The sequence below is a fragment of the Corvus moneduloides genome, chromosome 3 (genome assembly GCF_009650955.1).
Source record: "Corvus moneduloides isolate bCorMon1 chromosome 3, bCorMon1.pri, whole genome shotgun sequence".
Classification (NCBI taxonomy): Eukaryota; Metazoa; Chordata; class Aves; order Passeriformes; family Corvidae; genus Corvus; species Corvus moneduloides.
In genome coordinates, this window is record NC_045478.1 from 68,407,128 (window position 1) to 68,430,107 (window position 22,980).

General features: G+C 38.6%; 1 protein-coding gene across 4 annotated transcripts in view; it reads left to right on the forward strand.

Moving 5' to 3' along the window:
* The window catches only part of UTRN (utrophin), a 356,686-nt gene that overhangs the window by 87,807 nt on the left and 245,899 nt on the right, over nucleotides 1–22,980 (forward strand). For 3 of the 4 annotated variants that reach the window (XM_032102122.1, XM_032102120.1, XM_032102124.1), the window contains 10 exons: nucleotides 1,879–1,986; nucleotides 2,437–2,616; nucleotides 3,892–4,058; nucleotides 6,324–6,447; nucleotides 8,198–8,285; nucleotides 10,078–10,313; nucleotides 10,585–10,765; nucleotides 13,370–13,515; nucleotides 16,034–16,246; nucleotides 22,326–22,439. In XM_032102122.1, the coding sequence (XP_031958013.1) occupies nucleotides 1,879–1,986; nucleotides 2,437–2,616; nucleotides 3,892–4,058; nucleotides 6,324–6,447; nucleotides 8,198–8,285; nucleotides 10,078–10,313; nucleotides 10,585–10,765; nucleotides 13,370–13,515; nucleotides 16,034–16,246; nucleotides 22,326–22,439 (1,557 nt within the window). The remainder of the gene's footprint in view (nucleotides 1–1,878; nucleotides 1,987–2,436; nucleotides 2,617–3,891; nucleotides 4,059–6,323; nucleotides 6,448–8,197; nucleotides 8,286–10,077; nucleotides 10,314–10,584; nucleotides 10,766–13,369; nucleotides 13,516–16,033; nucleotides 16,247–22,325; nucleotides 22,440–22,980) is intronic. The other variant, XM_032102121.1, reaches the window with a different exon arrangement.

Consider the following 22,980-nt stretch of genomic DNA (forward strand, 5'->3'; position numbering starts at 1 on the left):
GTAACTCGGAGTTGAGAAATAAGGATTCCCCCAAAATCCTTGCTGTGTATGTTTGAGGTATGGACTTCAAGTGCTCTTATTTTTGATGACACTATGTCATCATGTCAACATGTTTGTCCCCTTCTACCCTTACATTTGTTTGGGGACCATTGCAATACTTTTTAAAAGTGCCATAATTGGTTGGAGCTGAACTTTTGAACTCAGCTTTTTAAAATTTGTGTGTAGCTATGTTGCTCTGTAAAAGTGAAGCAATTGGTGTGTTTAATGTAGAATGTCAGATAGCAAATAATGAGGAAATAGGAGTTTGTTTTAGGTGGTTTAGATGAGCCTTTTTGTACTCGTTCACCTGAACAATGCATTTATTACTAACAGGTTTCAATTACAAATCCTCAAGAATGATCAAGTGCCTTATAAAAATTACTGTCTGAAACTACTTAAAAATTGAATACAAACACTTTGGTAACACAAAAGTAACCAAAACACTTAGTTACAAGCATTTTTTATTTTGCCCAACCACATGGAGAGATGAGCAACAGTGATGCATCAGCCTTTTTGTGGCTGCCTAGAAATCTTTTGTACACCACATTGTCAAGTCAACACAATCCTTACCACTCAGGAAACAAATTCCTCAGTCAGTGCCAGAGACTTCTTAGCACTGTGGTAATTATGTTTCAGTTTTCTAGGGAGAGTTATCCTTGACTGCTGATTTAGCAGAAATTAACTGAATGCATGAAGGGTTTTTGAGCTCCTCTTATGCATAAAATATGTTGGCTGGTATGCCAGCATGATTTTTCCAGAGAGTATGTGGTGTTATAATTCTTTTTTTCACAGCCTCATGGCATTTCCACCACCATCATATTTCCTATCTGTATATTTTGCATATTGGTTTACATTGGAAATGTAAACTGCCTTAGCCCTGTGGCCCAAAGTTGTTCTAGTAAGTTCTGGGACAATGCCAAAAATATACATCTAGAATGGGGAGCCTAGTGGCTGTTGTAAAGTGTGTTGTTCGAAGAACAAAAAGGTCTGTCCTGCTGTATGATTTGTTTTTCAACAGAGAGGAACAGCAGTACACCAATGGCTGGGCAACTGAGCTTGATAGAGAGGTGGGCGTCCTAGTCGATGGAGATTGCTGTCCAGCTGCAGAATTATGTGGGAACGTAATATAGAATACATAAAATCCTTCCTGGTACTTGATGCCAGTTATTGCTGGTGCTACTACAGGAGTGCTGTGTGGCTGAAGAGAAGTGAGACCCAGGGCAGGTTTCCTAGGAAAAAAATGGAAAAAAAATAAAGATTCCTGAGTTAGAACTATTCAGAGCAGGCCACTCCAGCTTCCAGCAGTTAATGAAATAGGATTTGCTGCAGTTGTTTTGCAGTTGAAAGTAGGTACCATAAACAGGCAGGTGACTAATTAGTATCTGAGTCTTTGATCAACTGACTGGGCTAAAAGAAATATGAATTACTAGTGGTGTAACTTCTGTGGGAAAATGTTTGTGATAGCTGTGTTTGAGTCAGAGGAAGAAGGGTGGAAAACAAAGCATACATGCTATTTTGACATGTTCTAATATGATTTATAAATCCTATGTTAGCTTTATGGTGGATATCTGTTTGCTGTATAAATAATTTTGGGGGAGGTGTGCTCTGGTATATTGAGAAATGGTTATGTTGAAACTGTTTTGCTGGAAGTATTACTTACTTCCCATATCTGATATTTTTGTCCTCTTTTATGTGCTATTTTTGTTAAAGTCAACTGAAATTCCAGCATATAAAGACTGCAGAACTGTGCTTTGAATGCAAAGATCTTAAAGAAGCAATTCTCAATAGCTGTTTGACAATCTTAGTATTTTCTTGTGCTCTTTTTCTTATGATCTGCAGTGCTTATTGAAAGCTTGGTTAACTGAGAAAGAAGAGGCTTTGAGTAAGGTCCAGACAAGCAACTTTAAAGATCAAACAGACCTGAGTGTGAATGTTCGAAAACTAGCAGTGAGTACTGATATCCTGCTCTGTCCCATCAAATCTCATAGACTAGATGAGTGGCAAATTACTAGTTTGACCCTAGTGGGAGCTGTGAATGCATGATACATTAGAAGCCAGGCCAACATTCTTTCCTTGCCAGATTCTTGCACTTGAATTTAAAAAATATGTATTGCTTACTCCATGGCCATTCCATGTTGGTGTGCCAAAATCTGGAACAGCTACCCTAGATTTTTGACAGGGTTTGGATGTTATTGCAGGCTACCAGTCAGCTGTGCTTTCTAAAGTATAGGTTTGGGGTGTGGGCTTTTTTAAATTTCATTGGAGTAGGTTGTACCTGAACTAATAATTTGTAACTGTTACTAAAGAGATACTGCTGGTTGCTCTTAGCTGTGGAATTAAAGCTTAGGGGAAGTGGAATACTTGACGTCATATTTTAATCTTTTCTTTTAACTACAGATTTTAAAAGAGGACATGGGTATGAAACGACAAACACTAGACCAGCTGAATGAACTAGGTCAGGATGTGGCCCAAATCCTTGGAAATGGCAGAGCATCCAGTAAAATTGATCAGGATCAAGAAGAACTAACGCAGAGGTGGGACAGTTTGGTTCAGAAGCTAGAGGATTACTCTAACCAGGTATTTACTTTAGGCTTTATTACTTTTTAGCTTTTTATATGACTGTATGTATGCAAACTTCACTGTGTCAGCAAAATTGTCTAGGCATCAGGCTGGAGAGGTAGTTGAGTGCTTTTTCACATGGGGCTGACAAAGCTGCCTATGTTTTTGGTCTCCAAAAGCCCAAGTTGTTAACCTGGCTAGTACTATTACTCCTTTCTCACACAGATTAAGCTTCATTTTTCTGATGAGTAAAGCAGGCTGGGCATGTATTATCAGTCAATGCAAATGCCTTTAAATATTGTAAGAGTGCTGGGACTGGATTAAATCTGATACTAAAAGAAAACAAAGGCAAAACCCAAACCCCAGAATAGATAAATAAATGGGAGTTATGCAAGTATTTATGCTCTGTGAGTATGATTTCTCATCTGTTGAACATAGAGTAGTTGTTTGTTTGACATGTAACGATGATAGCCAAGCTGGATTGTTCAATGTTTATTTTAGTATTTTGAGTGCTTGGTAATGTTTTTATTTAGAAAGAACTCCTACTAGATTCTGTGAGAGTTTTATTTGACAGCTTTATAACTCATATGTGCTTTTTTTTGTGATATTAATATGTTGTTATGGTGAAAACCATGGCACTAATTCATGATCCATTTAGGGTATAGTGAATGAGTTGTGCAGTCTGAGTAGGGGTTCTTTTCAGCCATGTGGCTTTAATTTGTTCTTGTGTTTGAGTCAAAGCACTAGAGAATGCCAATTCCTGTCTCCAGCCCTTCACTCCCCTTAAATATCAAGCACATACTTAGAATTTACAGGTTGAGTCTCCTGGGACTTACCTTATAACCTGATAAAGAGCATGGGAGGTTTCTATTGACTTGAGTGAGTTTTAGGGTCAAAATCACTATGTATCAGCTCTTTGAGATCTAGGCTTGGTTTTATGGAGTGAAAATGCAAAATGTAGAATTGCTATCAATAAACTCCAAGTACCTTGGTTCTTTTTGTGAACAAATTATGAAAGAAAATACATACACATTTTGTTAATTGTAGTTCACTTGGACTTGAATGATTCTAGTTGAACTGAGAATTTTGATGCTTGGTTTCCATCTGTAAAATGAGAATAATGATCTTTTTCTCGGAGTGCACCTGTGATAAAGGTGCTTCATGACAGCTCAGTGTGGTCATTTGGGGGAGTGAATGAACAGGCTTTTATGACTGAATAAAAGAAAATAAGAGAAAGCAGTTCAGCTTGAGTAAAAATGTTACATAATCCTTGCCCTAAATTATTTTGTGTAGGTAACTCAAGCTGTAGGAAGCGTAGGAATGTCACAGGTTTCACAGAAGACTGCTGCAGAAACACCATTGAAGGAACAGGTAGTGGTTAAACAGTCCAGACAGGAGTTGCCCCCACCACCACTCCCAAAGAAAAGGCAAATTCCAGGGGACAGTGAAGCAAAGAAAAAGTAAGTATATGTCACTGCCACTTTCCCTTACTCATTAGATGCTACAGAGACCGTCTTGGCTTTTGATTCTTCTTCTATGCAAGTGAGCAATACTTAAGTTGCAGTTGTGAGGTTCGGCCTGGGGGCTTGACTAGATTACCTCCAGTCATCCCTTCCAACCCTGACAATTCTGTGATTCTCTGAATGGGAATGTAATGTTATATACAGCCTTGTTTTCAGAGCAACAGAAAATCTGTGGCTTCCATTAATTTAAAAGGAAAACAGGGATGTTTTGTTTCTCATAGAAGCAGGTCTTCAGTCCTTTGTACCTCAGCTCCTTTGCTGAAAATATAGAATTATATTTGCTTTCCTTAGGAAAAGTGTCTTTTCATCTTTGCTTAAAAGGTGGCATTTTGATTGATCTATTATTTATTTCTAATCTCCATAAAATATATGAGAAAAATGGAAGAAACTGCACAAAAAAAGAGGCTCAGAAACATTTTCCATCTCCCTTGTATTTAGCAGTAAGAATAATATTACACTGGTGTCTCCTTTGACAAGTGTTTCTGGAGTGGCTGGCTGGTTTGCCTATATAGACTCATAGAATGATTTGGGCTGGAAGGGACCTTAAAGCTCATCTCATTCCAACCTCCCTGCTGTGGACAGGGACACCTTGCACTAGACCAGGTTGTTTGGAGTCCCATTCAACTGGGTCTGGAACACTTCCAGGGATGGGGCATCCATAGCTTCTCTGGGCAGTATCTTGTCACTCTCCTACTGAAGAATTTCTTCCTTATATGTGATCTGAATATACTCTCTTTCACTTTAAAATTTACTCCTTGTCCTATCAATACACTTCCAGATCAAGTCCCCCTCCACTTTTCTTGTAGCCCTCCTTTAGGTACTGGAAGGCTGCTATCAAGTTTTCCTGGAGCCTTCTCTCCTCTTAGGCTAAGCAATGTTTAATAATTTGCATTGAATTTTCTTTATTAACTAGCATACCTAAAATTAAAGGAATTGTTTCAAGGTAAATTAAATGCTGTATGCTCAACATTTTTCTTTTTGTGCTTGGCTAAGGAAATTAGCATTTCCATGAACTGTTACTGGTTTAAATCATTGTCAGGTCATTTAGAGATATGATAGAGGCTGCATCAAGACTAGGGAGTCGCTGTGCTAGGTGATGTGTATTTGCACAGCGAAGAAGAGATGTTTATTCATTTTTTCTGGAGGATGAATGGAGGTTTGAAGGGGTGAGGAACCTGCCCAAACCCTCTTGAGGATACTGGTCAAACTGTCCAAGCTCTGGTGGGGGTGGTGTCTGCGTGTGGGTGTCCCAGGGCAGTAAAGCAGTCAGCAACCCATTTAGATTTTGAGAGCAAAAAAAAAAGTTTTATCTGTCATCTGTTTTCCTAGAGTTCAAAACTGCATGAAAAACAGTTTTTGTGTGTTTCCATTTACTTATGTTGAAACCAACAAATGACCAATAAGCGGAATTTTCCCACGGAAGGTTTGAGAGATTGACAGTTGCATTTATTGGGGTGCTGTTATTCCATGTTAGGATTGACACTGTTAAATAGTGTAATTGTAATATGACCTGACTTGTGGTCTGTACAGTGTATCTGTCCATCTCTCAAGTTCTGTACAGTACTGGTTAATTTGAGAGTTGATTAGGGTTTTTTTTTCATGGTGTCAGGTTGTAGCTTAGAGGTTGGAAGAATAAGAAAGTTGTTAGCATAGGTATGTCCATTGTAGACAAAACCAGTAGGCTATAAGCTAATCTTTAGTCAGGGAAGTGTACAGAAATGTTTGTCAGCTGTCACTGCCTGTGTCAGCTTTTCCTTCACAGAAAATAGTGTTGCAGACTTATGAAACTTAGAACTGCAATTCTTCTTTGTCTTGTTCTTGAAGTTTAGTTCATTGCTTTCAAAATACTCAGCATTGAGAGATCTGTTCTGTAACATATTAAAACAAACAGTTATCGTTTGTGTGAAGCTATGTGTAAAAGAAGAAAGGAAAGATAAATTGCCTCATGTATTCTCAATTTGGTCCTGAAGGCTAATACTCTGGGTATAATTTTTATTATGGTAGGCTTTTGGAAGTCTGTCTCCACTCTACTTCCTGTGGGTGGTAATATGAGAAGCATGAATTTTGTGTACATTGTTGCTGGTTTGGGATCAAATAATGTGCTGAACTTTAAGACTTTTGATTTTTAAGACAGAGTGACTGAATGGGGAAAAAATGAAACAAAAACCAAAAAACAAACCACTGTCTGACCTTTTAAACTAGGTTTGATGCTGAAAGTGCTGAGCTCTTGAACTGGATTTCAAAATCAAAATCTGCCATTCAGGCCGCAGACATCAAAGAGTATAAGAAGATGAGAGAGACTTCAAGCATGAAAGAAAAGTTGAAGGTAAAATGGGGAGATAGAGCATGTTTCAGTGAATAGTATACTTTGTATCTAAGCTGGCTGTCAGCTGGAGGTGTGAGCTGATCCACATGCTTTGAGGGGATTAAGTCTTTTAGTTAAATAGTTTCAGAACTGGGCATACATGGAAATCTCTGACCAGCTGGACACATTTTTTGCTGGTGGTATTGCATAATGCAGAGGGAATTTTAAAAATGTGTACTACTGCTGTCTCCTTTGGAGTTCTGAAAAAATGTCTGTCTTCAGGATTATTATCTTTTACACTAAGAAGCATATTTTGGTTTCATGTTTCACAGTTGGAAATGGCCTTGATTGACACCACTTACATAATTTTGGTAGAGATAGGCCAGTGGGGTGCTCAGAAACTCCTTCAATCACGCTGTGACACTCCTCAAGCGTTGTATCACCCAGGGTCTAAAGTGGTTTGTTGTTTACAATGCTTGGACACATTGTTTGCTCTATTAATTTTGGAGAAAACCTGATTGTTACAGCTTGTGTGCAATATTGCTGACCTGCAAGACACACTACATAATTTTACAGAAGCTTGTGGGAGCTGTGAAATAGCCATTTTATTTTCTATTCCTTCTGTGTCAGGAATGTATTCTTGCCTTTTTCTGGTTCTTGAGCATGCTTAGTTAATGAAGGCTTACTGGAGCTTTAGCAGGACCTGAATCTGCTTTTGAAATCAAAAACAATACTTAAAAATATGTATAAAGAGGCTCCTCCTTAGTGCTGTAGTGCAAAATGGTGCCAGTAGGAATGTTTGGAATGAAAGTACTGTTGGAAATAAAAACCAAAACAACCATCCCAATATTTTATTTATAGAGCTTTATGACTGTTTATAGCTCCTTAAAAAAGAGGCTCTGAAATGAACACCAGGTTCCCATGAACAGTACTGTTTTTAAATGATTGGACTGTAAGTGGATAGGATAGAGTTTGTTCTTCCCAGCTGTGCAAATAAGTGCATGTTTCTGAATTTACTGTAGCAAGTCTAAATCAGAGTAATGACCTTTGACATGAGGTTCAAAAGATTTTAGTTTGGAGATACTTCGTTGTAATCACAGAGGATATTGAAGTTGTAGTTTTGCGGCCAAGGAGCTCATGTTTGCTCTGTGGATGTATTGTACCTATTGACTCACAAAGGAATATTCACCAATATGTATAACTTGCGGGAGGACCTTGATCCTTTAAAAATCTTGGTAGTCAGAGAATTTCCGTCTCCAAATCTTTGAAGGAGGGTAAAGCACTATAGCTTATGAGAGTGGATTACTAATGTGCTATACTTCTTGCTGTTTGGACTTCTAGGAAACAGCTCTGTTGTTCCCTTCTACTGGAAATCACAGTAGAAACTGTAGAAATGAAGACTATTAAGAAGGTCTTTTCTCCACTGGTTTACATTAGAGAATTACAATTGAATTTTTGATCACAAGTGACTTGTTTTAGCTGTTGTCCCAATATCTTATTTCACATTGTGGGATCATCAAGCTTTTAAACAGTATTTTATTCCTGGTGCTGTTGTACTGATCTCTTGTATGCCTGGTACTTGTGAGAACTAACTCCTTTTGTATTTGTTTTCTGAAAAGCAGACCTAACATGCACCTCAGAACGTGTTGTATCTAAGAAAACTGGTTGTGTTTTGGGTAGTAGTAGGAAAGAGACATTACTTGGGGGAAAGAGGGAAGTCAAGGAAAATAACCCTTGCTGCCACTGTATTCTTTTGGGATTCACTTTGAAGGTGGTTGAAAAGGAAAGAGCTGAAAAAAGCCAGAAGTTAGGTGAACTGAAACGAAGTGGACACATTCTTTTGGATCAAATGGGAAAGGGTAAGCAACTTGAAGGTCTTTCTCTTTTGTGATTTAATCAGTTGAGTTGCTGGGAAAGAATATTGAAATATATTATCTCCAGTTAAGCACTGCAGTTTATTCCTTCCCTCTCCCTTAATTTTCATTCCTTCATTAGTCATTGTTACTGTTACTAGTTAGTTATGTGTTTTGTTTTTATTAAAGCTTTTAGAAAAGCAAGATTATTATTGATTAATGTGCCTGTGTTCATTTGCAGTCTTTTAAGGAGTATTTTAAGAAATTATTTCTATTTCAGTAACAATGTCAGTTACACGCTTTCGTGGAAGTAGTTTGATTTTTAAGTAATAGTTTTAAAACATAATTGCTATAGAGAAGTGAAAATTTTGAAGCCAAGTTTAAACTTGATACTTATATGTGTATCTCTTTTTTTTCATAGTTTTATCTATTGTTGTAAAAACTGTCAGTGTGTTTTTAATGATAGAATCACAATTTATGGCTCAAAGGCAAGAGAAGTCTATATGATTGGGAAAATGATTGTCAGTTAAAACACTTATCCAGGGAAACTTGTAATTGACATCCATGAAAGTCGAATCTTTAGGCCTCGCCAAAATCTTTTTTCATATTGAAAAAAACTCCATCAGTGAAATGATACCTCTATAAAAGGTGTTCATATCATCTAGAGGCAGTCTTTTAGGTCTTCTATGCACTTGACTTGTGGTGAAGTTATCGCTGGTAGCATTCAGACAGGAGAGAGGATGGTGTCACTGTCCTGCATAATGACCTGCATCCCTTTTGGAAACTGCTGATTTCTCAGCAATTCTCATTTTTTGCAGTCTGATGCTTTGCTCATATGCCCCAATTTACTAAGCAGCATGTCCAGTCCTCCCCTCCTTGCCTACTGCAGCTGAAGCTTTTTACAGTGGGTGCCATTGCCCTGAAGCTGATGGCTGAAAGCCGTTGGTTCGACCTGGAGTTGGATTTATAAAGATTTTTAGATGTTCTTTTTTTCAAACCTGAACAGAAATCCTCCCTCCTTCTTTCTTCTACAAACCCCTTTAGCTGTGATAGGTCATGGCTATGAAACCAGCATCTGTTGACCGTAACGAGGAATGCATAGTTGAAAAGCTGCTTTGTATCAGAAAAAAATAAGGTCAAGAATTTGCTTTCTAATTGATTATCATCTTAAAGTCTGGGATCTATAGAAAATAACCAATCTACAACCCCTAATTTTGTTAGGGTCTGATAATATGTTCTGTCCAGCCCAGGCCCAAGCCTTTTTCCAGACCTAGGCCCAGCGACACCTGCGTGGAATACTGCACAGCACTGGCACGTGTGTGCCTACATCCATTTCCATCCTGGGACGTGTACAGGCTGTACCATAATGGCAGTGACTGATCCTTGTGTTCTTGCTCCTCCCGTAGGGCTGTGCCTGCTGTGGTGTTGGTGTGCCAAGCCTGTGGCCAGTGTGTGGGCACAGGAGTCTATGGAGCAGGGTCATCAAGTGCTCTTGTAGAAGCTGCCTGGCTGCCCTGACCAGCACTTTGGGCTCTACTTGTGCTAGAGCGATTCAGCAAAAAAAAACTTCCATATGTCTTTCCTCAAAATTGAAGTATCTCACTCTACATTTCCCTCGAAATATAAAGCTGAAATGGTGCTAGTAATAAGTATAGATTTATAGATATTGGACTTGGAATCAAAGCATTTTGTATGTTAATGTGAAAGTGCACCTGTATTTGAAGAGAGGAAAGGTTAAATGCCTGTTAATGAAAATGTGTTGCAGTTAACATAACAATAATTTGTATAATCTTTGTAGAAGGACTTCCTACATTGGATATAAAAACTGTGATGGAGAAAATTTTGTTGGGGTGGAAAGATGTGGTTCAAAGTCTAGAAGAAGTGGCCAGAAAGATAAAATACCAGGAAGATATAAATGCTTATTTAAAGGAAATGAATGAGCTTGAAAAGACTCTAACTGAGAAGGATGACTGGCTTAAAAATGACGCTTCTTCAGCATCCCAGTCCTCAGCAGTCCTGAAAGACTTATGTCAGGTAAGTCTGGCAAAACTTGTTGATTTTGATTGGAAGCTTGAAGTCAGAAGCATAGGATGCCCTAGAGGAGCTTAGCCTAGTCAGTAAGATAACTCAGTTTCTAAGGCATGCAGGGCACCTGATTTGGCTGAAAGATTTTGGTATCTCTGTCCCAGACATTCTTTAATGTTGTCACCCTAGTAATGTGGATGAGCTGTGCTACAGTAGCCTAATAAAATCTTTGTGTTTACAGGGAAAGTGTGAATTTGGTTTTGGTATTTATCTTTTACAGCAGGAGTTAACTCATCTTGTAAGCCTGAGTCCACAGTTGGAACATCTGAAAGCCACCTGCAAGACACTCACCTCTCAGCCCATGCCTCCAAATTTCATTCAGGAAAACTTGAGTGGTTTTCTTGATCACTTCAAGTTGACTCATCAGAAACTAGAGGAACGTCACCAACAGCTGAAAAAAGGTAAATAAATAAACATAAATATGTATGTTAACATAAAGTCCCCTGCTTACTTGTGTTTTGGCTTTTTTTTTTTGTTTGTTTTGAGCTGACTGAAAACTCATTGAATTCTGGTAGAGTGTTTGTATTGATTATGCTAGGCTTTGCGTCAAACTGACAAAATTATTTTATTCACCTGGGAGAATATGGCTTTCTCTGTGCACAATTCAAAAATTTATCATTCCATGGTGTTAAAAACGATTATGCAAGGATGCAACATTCCTGAAACCTCATTTAACTACATAGCAAGACATATTTAAGGCAGATGATGTAGCTCAAAGATCTGTCTCTCTCTGGCACTTACAGAAATAAATAATTCTAGAAATCAAAAACAGACGATTAGGAGAACATTGTAAAATGGAAGTCCATGTGTGAAATTTATTCTTTCTAATAGCTTTGAGCACATCAGTCATACATAATTCCTTTCAGAAATTTCATCTTTGAAGTGATTTGGAATCTAGCTTGCTTTTCAGGCAGTTTCTACTTTGATTGTTGTTGCATTAAAAATTTCATTGTGAACATTCAAACCAGTCATGCTGGTTTCTAAAGGATTTTAAATGTGTAGTGCATGAAATATGTAGTTCTGGTAGTACTTTACAGCTGAAGAGCAACAGCACAGACCTGTAAGAGATTTTTTGTTCTCAGTTTTTGTTTCAGAGGAATTTGAGGAAGTGTTTTCTTAACAGCTCCAGAATGGAAGAGCATTAACACTGTATTCTGTGTGTAATAAAAATAGGCTCAATTACTAAATTGTTAGGCCATCTATATAATGTGTTGCACCAGGCCTGCATACTTCAATTATATCCATGCAGAAAATGGTATGAATAAAGTACCTGTCAGCCATGTTCATATTACAAGGGTATGTTTTCATTCTTACTGTGAAGAATTACTTTATAGCTGTTTTGAGTTCATGTACTTGTAAGTAATTTTATTGGTATTTTGTATTTTGGTAATTATACCTCATGTGACAAAAATACCTTTTTTTTTGTGCCATGCGTCACTTGAGGTGTTATTGGTATACTTGAACCAGTTACTGCTTGGCAGAAACACCATATATATTCTAATACATTAAATTCGTGTATTTTTTAAATGAGACAACCTGCAGAGAAATTATATTGCTGAAGAATAGAGGGAAATGTCAGTTCAGGGTTTTAGCTCTTTATTTACAGCATAGTTTGAATTGCTGCCAGGTAAAAACTTCCAGAGCCATGTAACTGGTGGAAACAACTGGTGGTGTGACCTAGGTATTTGTGAACTTGGCAGGCTTTGACTGACAGAAGGCCAGCTCCTCTCATGGCTTTTCTTTGAGCCTCTGAAAATTCCCCCATGGAGTGCTACTCAGTCTCATCTCTATGGGCATTTTTTAAATGGGACTTGACTCAATTTTTTTTTGTCATTCGGAGGCTATTTTAACTATTTTCTTCTCCTTCAGGATTTGCTGTAGTTTAGTGACAATGCACCTATATGCTTTTTATTAAACTTTTTTCCTCTCTTTAAATTGATCCTGGCTTTTTGAGAAACGAAGCTGGATAACTCTGTTTTGCTCTAAAAATGTTGTCTCATTTTTATAAATGAACCAACAGTTCTGTTGGTAAGCTGTTGAAAAGCTACCTGGTGAGTCAGAACAAGGCTTAGATTAATTTTCACTTGTGGCAGGAACAAAATTGGTTGTGAATCCAAGGCCAGAATGTGCATACCACAGTACAGGACTTACAGGCAAAATGCTGTTTGGTGCAGTTATTCAAATTGGCTGTTTTCATTCTGAAATGGATTGAGGTGCTGCCTCCTGCCTGGGATTCCACACAGGGCTGGATCGAACAAATTTTGAGATGTGGCTGAAGATGGCAAGCAAATACTCCATTCAAATTTTAATTCCCTTTTCACTATTCCTAGATAGTGTCTCTGTTCTGGCAACAGGCTGAAAACTGCTATTTTTTTATATTTGTGTAGGTAAATATATTAAAAATGCAAAAAAGCAACCAAAACACAAGCCCCCACTAATGTGTTTTGTGTTTATATATATATGCACACAGATATATTTAGAAATACTAGCTTATATAGGTCCAATATATAGTGTGTATATTTAATTTAGTATGTAATATATGGCTATTATATATGCTATACTATGTTTCCTATGTATAGTAGATATCTCTGTGTGTGTTTGGAGATATATAGTAGATATGTCTAAAACTTGAAACTGCAAAATACTAAATTTGGGTGGTTTGTATATTTTAAATACTATGGATTGTTATTGATATAATAATATATAATTTAAATACTATCAATTCTACCACTTCACCCACCCAAACAGATTTAGGTGCTTAAGTGCATAAAAAAATTTCTGAAAATAGGATTGAGTTTGTAAATTTTTTGAGAGGTTGCATATTTATTATTATATTCTATGTAATATATTTGTATATTATATATTTAATATTTTTAAAGGAACAACGATGCTATCAGCAGAAGAGTTTTTTAGGTCTTGGAAGTTGATTATGTTCACATCTTCTATGATTTGGGTTCAAGTCCTTACCCTGAGTTTTGTTTCCTTACTCTTTTACATGGTACCAGAGACAGAAAGCCAGCCGAGCCAGGAGTACGTGGAGTCCCTGCAGCAGCTGAAGGACGCGCTGAGCAAGCTGGAGGGCGAGCAGCGCTCTGTTGCCAGCGGGCTCAGCGAGCCCAGCAGGGTTGAGACCGCCCTGCAGCAGGCAAAGGTAACCCTCACCTTTGCACTGAAGTGAGGAAGTTGCTCCGCTGCTGCCGCCCTCTGTTCTCCTGCAGTGTTTTCAGTGGGGGGGCTAACACCGCTCAGAGCAATGTCAGGGGTGTGGAACCCGCTTTTGGAGGTGGCTTGCTGGGTTATCAGGCTGCTGAGGGATGTGTCCAGGCAAGGGCTGGGTATCTCCTACCGAGCCTGCAAGACTTCACAGCTTCTCTTGCTGCCTGTGCTAGGAGATGAGACTGAGAGCTGGGACTGTTCAGCCAGGGGAAAAGGACCTCAGATGGCCTTGGTGGCTTCCCCAAGCACTCTCTGGTGTATCTCCTGCACTCAGGAGTTCCAAAATGGGTGTTAGGGCCCCAAGAGCATCCCTCTTTTAGAGGCTTGGTTGGATCACCTCATCCAAGGTCTGCTCCTCTGTTGCTGAGTGCAGTTGTGAGGGAAAACCAGGAGCTGGGAGCTTCCCCTTTCTGAGTTGCACCACAGTGATGCCTGTGCCTGGCCTGATTGGGCTTTCTGTCCTTGGGAGGCCATGTCCCTCCCTAGGGCAGGGTGGGCTCTCTGACCCTGCCTCTGTTCTCCTTAAGGGACTGTGGTGTGCAGGCTTGCAACCCTCCCCCCCAAGCACTGGGTAAAGCCCACCCAGGTGTGAGGGGTCTGCCTGCTTAAACTGTCTAAGGGTCAGCTGGTTGACAAACCCACCCTGCTTCATCCTGCTTGGGTGTTTGGAGACAGTAACTGTACTTCTCTGGCCTCCAGGTTGCCTTTCAAAAGAAAACAGTGCTTGTGAGCCATAAAGGTAATTGATACAAAAATTCTCTCCATTAGAAACAATATTTTTTCCTGTTGTAAGCTTATAAAGTAGACAAAAATTTATGGATGACAGTTGCTTTGCAAATACCAGATACTGAGGCAGGGATGGACCTCTCTCCAGGGGGTGAATTGTGCATCTCCAGTACTTTTTCCCTTTTTTGTTTGTTTGTTTGAAAAAACTCAGTAAACAAATACTTTCCTGCCCTCTCCACCATCCCCCACCTTCAGAAGCATGTATTTTTCCCTGTGTGGTGGTCTAATAAGGCTGCAGGTGATTCTGGAGGAGCTCTTAAGCTCTGGTTGCTGGGTGTTGTTATAGCCTTCTCTATTTAGCAGAGTGATGATTTTTAGAAGTCCAGTAAACAGCGGTGTGTTTTGGATTTCTTTTGAACCGGAAGATTAAAACAAGCTTTGACTCTTTGGTTTTCTCTTTAGTGTTGCTTCTGTATTGTTTAAATTTGGCAGAGATTTTCTGATCCATATGCTGCATGAATTGCAATGGCATTTGGCCTTTGGAGGCTTGTCTTTTCCTGCCTCTGCCCAATTTTCTTCAGAGACTAATTACTCTGGATATACTGTGCTATTGCAGGTGCTTTAATGAGAGTGCCAGAGAGGGGAACAAACTGTAGATGAGGAGCTGCTTGTGGACCTCGGGATTGTCCAGCTCTCTCTGCACACTGTAGCAGGCACTGATAAGTGCTTCATCTGTGGTCCCCTGCACAGAAAGCCCTTGTTTTCTGAAGCATGCATTCCTCTTTCCAGCCTCATTGCTACCTCTCTGCCTGTCTTAGAGGAAATGGTATGCTTTCCAGGAAAAGAAACATGATAAATGTAAAGTAGGTTTGAGAACGTGAACATTTTAAAAAAGATTCTTCTTCAGTAAAAATACAGCAAAGTATGTATGTACACATCCTGTTTGTACACATTAAATGTATATACTAGAAAATTAAATCCATTAAATTAATAATAATTTCATGTGTTCATTGCAAGTTTCTCTTAAGCAAATTTTGAAGCAGGATAATCAAAATGATGAGTTCAATGAAATGGCATTTTTCTTACTTTCACTTATACCTTCAGCTGTTATTTTTCATATTAGTCAATTAGCTCTTTCAAATCAAGTGACGCTTTATATCAGCAATGTCACAGTGAATATATTCAGATTGTATCCTCCCTGTATTCCATCTGGAAAAGTAGTTTTCAAAACTTGAGTATCCAGAGCTTTTTTGCAACTAAGACATTATATTTTACTTCACAAAACTTGGAAGAACACACTCAGCTGGTTTTCATGTGCTTTTAAAACAAACAAACTTGTGGGGGGAATGAAAACAATGAGGACCTGGTCTATCTACACTGCCGTTTCCTCTGTGAGTGCAGTGTAGCACAGCCATTGCTTTGCTGACTTGAGTGGCAGTACTGCCTGACACACAAGAGGGGTGGGGGCCTGCACTTGTTTAACTATGAGGCCAAGCTTTGCTTCCCCTTCTGTAGTCTCTGCTGCTGCACCAGTGGAACAGCTGAATGTTTTGGTGCTTAAAAAGTTGTTTGGACATCTCTGCTGCAATAACTACTGTAGCTGGAGTATCACTCTTCACTGAGTATACTCTCTGCACAATGAAACTTATGATGTACTTGCACTTGTATATAAGTGTGTACATGTTGTATGGCTAATACTGGAAGGAGACTTTTGTTCTTTGTTATAGACAGTTGGTGAGACACTGGAAGCCCAGAAGCCCAGGGTAGATAAACTTGCTGAAGAAACTAAAGCTTTGGAGAAGCATGCATCTTCGGATATAAAAAACACCTACGTGCAAGAATTCAAGGAAGTTCAGGGACGCTGGGACAAGTTAAAGCTCAAGATTTCCAAAGACGTTAAACTACTGGAGGAAATTATGCGCAAGTTGAGAATATTTGAGGTAAAATAAAAGGATTTTTTTATTTTGGTTGCATAACTCAGTTGCTTTAGAGACCTTTCTTTCTCTGTGTTCCTGCAGGAGCCCAGATGACACTGATTGAAAAGTGGAATGTTGATGATCCACTAGTCTGGCAGAGGCTGAAGGCATATATAGTATATTTGTAGCAGCGTAGAAGTGGACTTCTAATGTGCCCAGGATATTATTTTGTCTTCTAACAGAAATACTTTTTCACTTAAAATTAGTGTCCCTCTCTTTCTGTACCAGAAGCAAAGGTTATGCTAAGGTCAAGGGTGTGTCAACTGTTCTGTTGATCCCAGTTGGGGCTGATGATCATCTTCTATGTGATTGGTGTCAGATGCCCACTGCCTCGGAAAGTGTAATTCCATGCCTGCTACAGAAAACCTGCTCCTTTCAAGTGGGATTTTGGTCAAAAGTAATGAAGAACTAGTACAAGGAAGTTAGAAAAGGAAGTAAAGAAAATGGTTGGGTATAGTGACTTTTCCAGTGTCAACCATGGCCTCTAAAGTGACAGGAAAGACAGTTAAAAAATTAAGGTTACTCAGCTGTCTTCCCTATTTTATAAATATTTACACATGCATATGAAATCCTGCAAGACAGAAAATCCCACTCTTTTAAAAATGAAGGGATTAAAAGTAAGTGTGTGTAGATGTTTAACCTACTGATAGAGGAGAGAGATGAGTACTTAAGTAACTTAACTGAAGTGAACTCAATATTTATTGGTTAGATTGATTTATTTGTGCTTAAGTCCCTTTTTTAGACTATTTGTATTCTTCTGGGGGGGAGGAAAAATTATGAAGATATATATGAAAATATATTGTCATTTAGCTCATGGCAATGTTATTGTGACCAAAAGGTTAAGTAGACACTGCCTGTTCTTTAGTATCAGCTTGGATGTATAAGCTGATCACAGCAGTATAAAAGACCAATTACAGTGACATTGTTTTTCCCCAGAGCATTGTTTAACTAAACTCTCAGTAAGTTTCATATTGTTTTTATTTTCATATTGCATTTTAAAATTGAAAAACCAAGGAGGGACTTTAGAAATTCTCTCATGAGGAAGATACATGTGCATTAGCTAAAAAATATGTATTTTCACATGCAATAAACATATTTTAATGTGCGGATTTATTTACGTTCTTTTCCATTTAACGGAGGATGTGTCATACCACGCAATTTATAAACATAAACAGCTGTCTGTGTGCTCTGTCTTCAGAACACTGGCATGTACACCACCACTTTTCCAAAGAAGTTTCTTTACATTCTTGCTCTCCCACCCCTCTTAAGCAGAAAATGGATCCTTTATTTGGTAGTGCATTCAGATTTCAATTTGACTGTGGTGGTGTTTTTTTTTTTTTTTTTCATTTTAAGCCAGACAGGATCATTAACAACTACTCAGGATAGATACATATGTTTAAATATAAGTCCAGGTAATTGACTTGCATGATGGTGCAGAGAAAGTTGGACAACCCGCTACTGATTATAGCTCAGAAGCAGTAAAATCCTCAAGCTTCTCTTCCCCCCCCCACCCCCCCCCACCCTTTTAAAACTGCAAACTTGGAAGAAGTGATGGTAGGGGAAACAGATTGTAACTAAAGGACAACTATCAGCAGGCTACCGCTTAGGAGCAGAGTACACACCCATTAGGAGCAGAGTACACACCCATGTTCTGGTGAAAGGTTTTACCTGGTGGAAAAATGCCTAAAGGGAAAAACTTGATCCTGCTCATGAAGTGTTATTCACTTATTTTTAATTTTAGGACTTGAGCTGTTCCCAGCAGCATGTGTGTGGGATCTGTGCATATGAATACCATAGGTATGGTAATCCAGTCTAGGGTAGTGAACTTGTAAATAAAAGCCACAGAGCAACCTATGAGTAGGAAAAAGAATTGCAGGCTTTCAGAGGAAAAATGTCATTAATTTTTTTTAAGCTGTTCTACCTGAATCATAAAGATAAAAGCTGTCCCCAGCCCCCTCTGCCTTAAATGTATTCAGGAGCATGTGTACTTGTGCTTCTGCTTTTAGTCTGGTTCCTTCAAACCCATCCTACAGTAGCTACTTGCAGCAGCCTGTGGGATGATGTGGAGCTGTGGAGCAGCTGGTGGGGCTGGTCAGCAGGAACTGACTGCCCAAAGCGAGGTGGTTTGTACAGGAGCCCAGAAGAAATTAACTTCTAAGGCTTAGCCAAAGCCTTGGTGATTACTTTCCAGCAACCACCTCCTCATTAATTTTTCTCCTGACTTTGACCTAATATACAATATCCCACCATGTCTCATTTGCTTCCCGGCACTCTCTGGTCACACTTATTAATTATTAAGCATGACAGAATAAATATTCTGCATGTAAGCCTGCCTCAGTGTCCTTTGTACAACAACTTTGTCAGTCTTGTTCTTCAAATGATTGCAACTTTGTAGTTTCCTTGATTTTCTGTAGATACACTGAGCAAAATCTTGATCACTCCTCAGTTTTAGCAGCACTTTTTCTCCTCTCTTAATTTCTTGTATGTGAAAAATTCTTCTTTCTGCACTTGAATCATGTTCAGTTGAGTGGCCTGTACATGCACCTATTTTACTGAATCACAGCTTTAACTATGTTCAGAATGGCTCTTGAAAGCTGAAATTCTCTTATGTTTAGCTGAGAGTAGGATATTGAGAGTAGGGTAGATGTGTGCATATTAGCATAGCAGGGTTTTAGTTAGTAACCAGTTATTTAGTTTTTTCAAAGGTGGAGTGCCCTCTTCTCCATAGCTGTCCAAAGGGATGTTGGTACCACCAAGTATATGAAGCACTCACTGGTGAAAGATGGATTTTTATGCCCACTTGACTTTTGAGTTGCTATGGAGGGCAGAGCAGTGAAGCAGTGCACTGTTTTGTGTAGATCTGAGAACAGAATTTGGTCTTGAGCAAGATGTTAAAAACTTTCCTGTTATCTTAAAAGGAAGTACAGAAGCCAAAAAGGAAATTGTAGCCGAAGAAACAAGGGAAGCAATTATTATATAGTTGCTTTATTAAAATTAAACTATTAATATTGTTAAATAATTGAAAATGAAAGAAATACCTACTGATGCTATCTGTCAAAATATGGGGCTTACACTGTGTTTTCTTATGAACTATATTTTTAAGTACACAATTCCTGTGTTTTCTAAATGTTTTGTAAAGCTGTCAGTGGAGGGACAGTCATACTATATTCTCTGATTTTTCCTTTGGTAATTGTCTATACAGAGATCTTTGTAGTTTAATACTGTATAAATAAAAATGACAATCTGGAACAAGCTGAATAAAAATGCTGGGGACAGCACTGGACACACCTGGATCTAACTTGTCCTGGTGCAGACACCAAACCAGAGATAAAAGATGAGTTTGGAGAATGGCTGGGCAGGATCTCCTTGGCTAAGAGAGGGGTTGAAGCACCTGGCTATTAAAAGGAAAAAAAAATTGAAGTGGGGAAGAAAATAAAAAAACAGTGAATGTCAGTGCTTGGAGGACATGTGGTTTATGTGCAACTACATGCAAGTATTAGTTTATTTTTAATGATCCTTTTATTTCCTAAATCACCTTTAAAAACTGACATTTCCCAAAACAACACTCCTCACATTTAGGTTTTTGAAAAGAAACAATGTAAATATTTTCATTTTGACAGTGAGCAGACAGGTGAACAATGACTAAGATGCCCTTGTTAGTCTGATGAGCATGTCAGTGGCAGATCTGCCTGTGTGTCCTGCTGCTTAGGTGGCTCCTCTGTTATTTGTGGTGTGACAGAGGCTCCCCCAAGCTGACAACACGTGCATTAGTGACATGAACTGGGAGTAATGTTTTACTGGGAAGACTGTAATACTCATGTGATAGGAAAAGTAGAGAAGGCTCACTTTATCAGTTTTGCACCTTGTATTTTCTAGAAGAAAATTTCTTTATCTTGTATTCTCTGTTATCATACCTCTAGTAATGTATGGCTTGCTGCATCTTTGATTATGTATCATTTTCAGATCTTTTAAATCTGCTGCATGGCTGTACATCATGTGGTTTTTCTAGGAGTAAACAAGATTCAATACATTTGATCTTTGTTCTGGCTTGGAATAAATTTTAAAAACTGATCCTGGAGAAGTGAAGCTCTGTAAGGAAGACCTTATAGCAGAATTCCAGTACCTAAAGCGATACTGCAAGAGAGCTGAAGGAGAACTTTTCACATGGGCATGTAGGGATAGGACAAGGGATAACGGGCTCTAAACTGAAAGAGGGTAGGTTTAGATTGGATATTAGGAAGAAATTCCTTGCTGTGAGGGCGGTCAGGCAGTGGAAAACGTTGTCCAGAGAAGCTGTGGATGCTTCATCCATGGAAGTTTCCAAGGCCCATTTGGATGGGGTCTAGTGGAAGATGACGCTGCCCATGGCTGGTGGGTTGGATTGGATGATCTTTAGGGTGCCTTCCAACTCAAACCATTCTATGATGAGGATGTTTGTTTTAAAAATTGTGAGCTCTTGTACATCAACAACCTACACTGGTTATTTGACCACTGATAATTATTTACCTGTGCAATGCAGGAGCATTTACATAATTAAACTTTTGTAGGCTTGGTTTATGATTCAGCAAGTTATTTAAATGTGTGTCTAACTTTGAGTAATCCCACTTAATTCCTTTCAGCTACTGATGTAAATAGCTTATTGTAAGGAAGCTAAATTAGTTATGTGCTGAAGTGCCTTGTCAAATGACACCCTTTATAGATACGTATTTTTTTACATTAAGCCATAGTTCACTGTTAACCATCCTGGGGTCTGTTTTTTGGAAAATGGTTTCCAGGCTAATCATCTGCAGGAAATTAATCCAAAATGGAAAAGGAATGAAGAAAATGTCATGACTTTGACCTCAAATGGTAGCATTGATCTAAAAATAAGCATGAACTTAGTCTAATGGATTTTCATTAGTGCACACGTTTTTTGAGAAACAGTGTGTAAAACATACTGATCTTGCAAAAACTGTTAGTGTGAGGTTTTTAAGGAAATGGAGTGTATGCTTTCTTTCTCTGTGACATGCAGAGTAGAAGGTGAAGCTGATGAGCTGTTCTGTGATGATTGTGTCAGGATAAATAGATGCCATCTATTAAAAACTCCAACCAAATAGTCCAGCTATATTAGTAAAAAATGTCAACCACAAGTTGATTGAACCAGAGGAAGGAAAATCTGTCTCTGTGCAAATCTCTAAGTTTATGTTGGTTTTGTTTGTAAGGATGATTTGGAACATCCATGATTGCACGGGAAGGAGATGACCATGCTTCTGTCTCTTTCCCTTCCTACCTCATTGCAGGGTATAAGGCAACTGCCAATTGTTAGATCAGATTATTCTGAAATTGGGTGTGTGTTTACTTTTTCCCCTAGGAGTTGCTCTAGTGAGTACAGTAGCTGCTATTGGTCTCAAACAGCTAGGCTGATTTTTTAAAATTTTAGTAGTTAGTCTGATCCTATCTGTTTTTTTCGTTTTATGTGTGTCTCACTTATGCAAATGGCTTTCCCAGCACAGTTTCTACCTGTCAAGGATGTTTAGCATTATTCACTCCTCTTCTCCACATATATGTTGTTCTAGGGCCCTCTCTTTTCCTTGGGAATGCATTTGTCTTTCAAAAAAGTGCAGTGGAAACAGTCATACCTTTTTTTTACCATAGGTTTTAGGCATATTTCCAGCCTTCAGCCAGATCCTTCATGTGAAGAATAACCACATCATTCTTGAAGCCATGCTCTCCTCCTTACCTGATCCTGTGCTTTGGTGGGATAGATAGCCTGGAACAGTGGCGTGTCACTTAAACCATGCTCTTGTGGATGGAAGATTACCACTATTGCGAATTTAACATTCATATAAATTTGAGGAGGGAGAAATTTGGGATACCCCTTTTCCTCCCAAAAACCCCATCAAAACAAACCCAAAAACTAAACCAAAATTGATCTTATTCAAAACCAAGACTATGCCAGCAGCTTGTAAAATACCCTTTGCCAGCTGCTAGAAATTGAAATGCAACAGCCATACATTCTTCATCACAGCAATGTATCAACTGTTCCTTGTTCTATTTGATTTAGACTGACTCAAAAGTTGTTCAGAAGTGGATGGATGGTGTGAAAGACTTCTTAATGACAGAAAAGGCTGTTCAAGGAGATAGTGAAGGACTTCAAAGGCAACTTGATCAGTGCACAGTGAGTTTTGCTCTTAAAAGGAATCTTTTGAAATAACAAGTAGCATCTTTTCTTTATAATTTTGCTTGTATTATTAAGTATTCTCCATAGCATATTTCATAAAGCCCACCAGAAAAATTTTTATCTTTCTTCAGGGCATGTTTGAGTTGGTTTCTTTTGTGTAGCTATAGTATTTTGTGCTTTTCAAAGGTCTTCACTGTATTTACAAGTAATTACCTACAAGTTGGTGTTATTTCCTCTATAAAAAGTTTATATATATATTCCCCAATTTTTTTGTGATTATGGAATTGAACTTGTGGGTGAAAAGTGCTTTCTGCATTAAACTTACAAGGGCAGTAAAAGTAAGAAGTAAATAACTCTGATTAAAGTCCTAAAGTTTAGAGTTGCATCTGTCTTACAAGGAAGATTCCTGGCTAGTCAGTGGCCCATAATGTTCACAGTTACGTAGAATTCCATCTTATAGTAAGTAATTACAGTGTACCTTCAAATGTTTGTTCCCAGGAGAAGAATAGAAATTGAGGCATACCAGAAACAGCAGAAT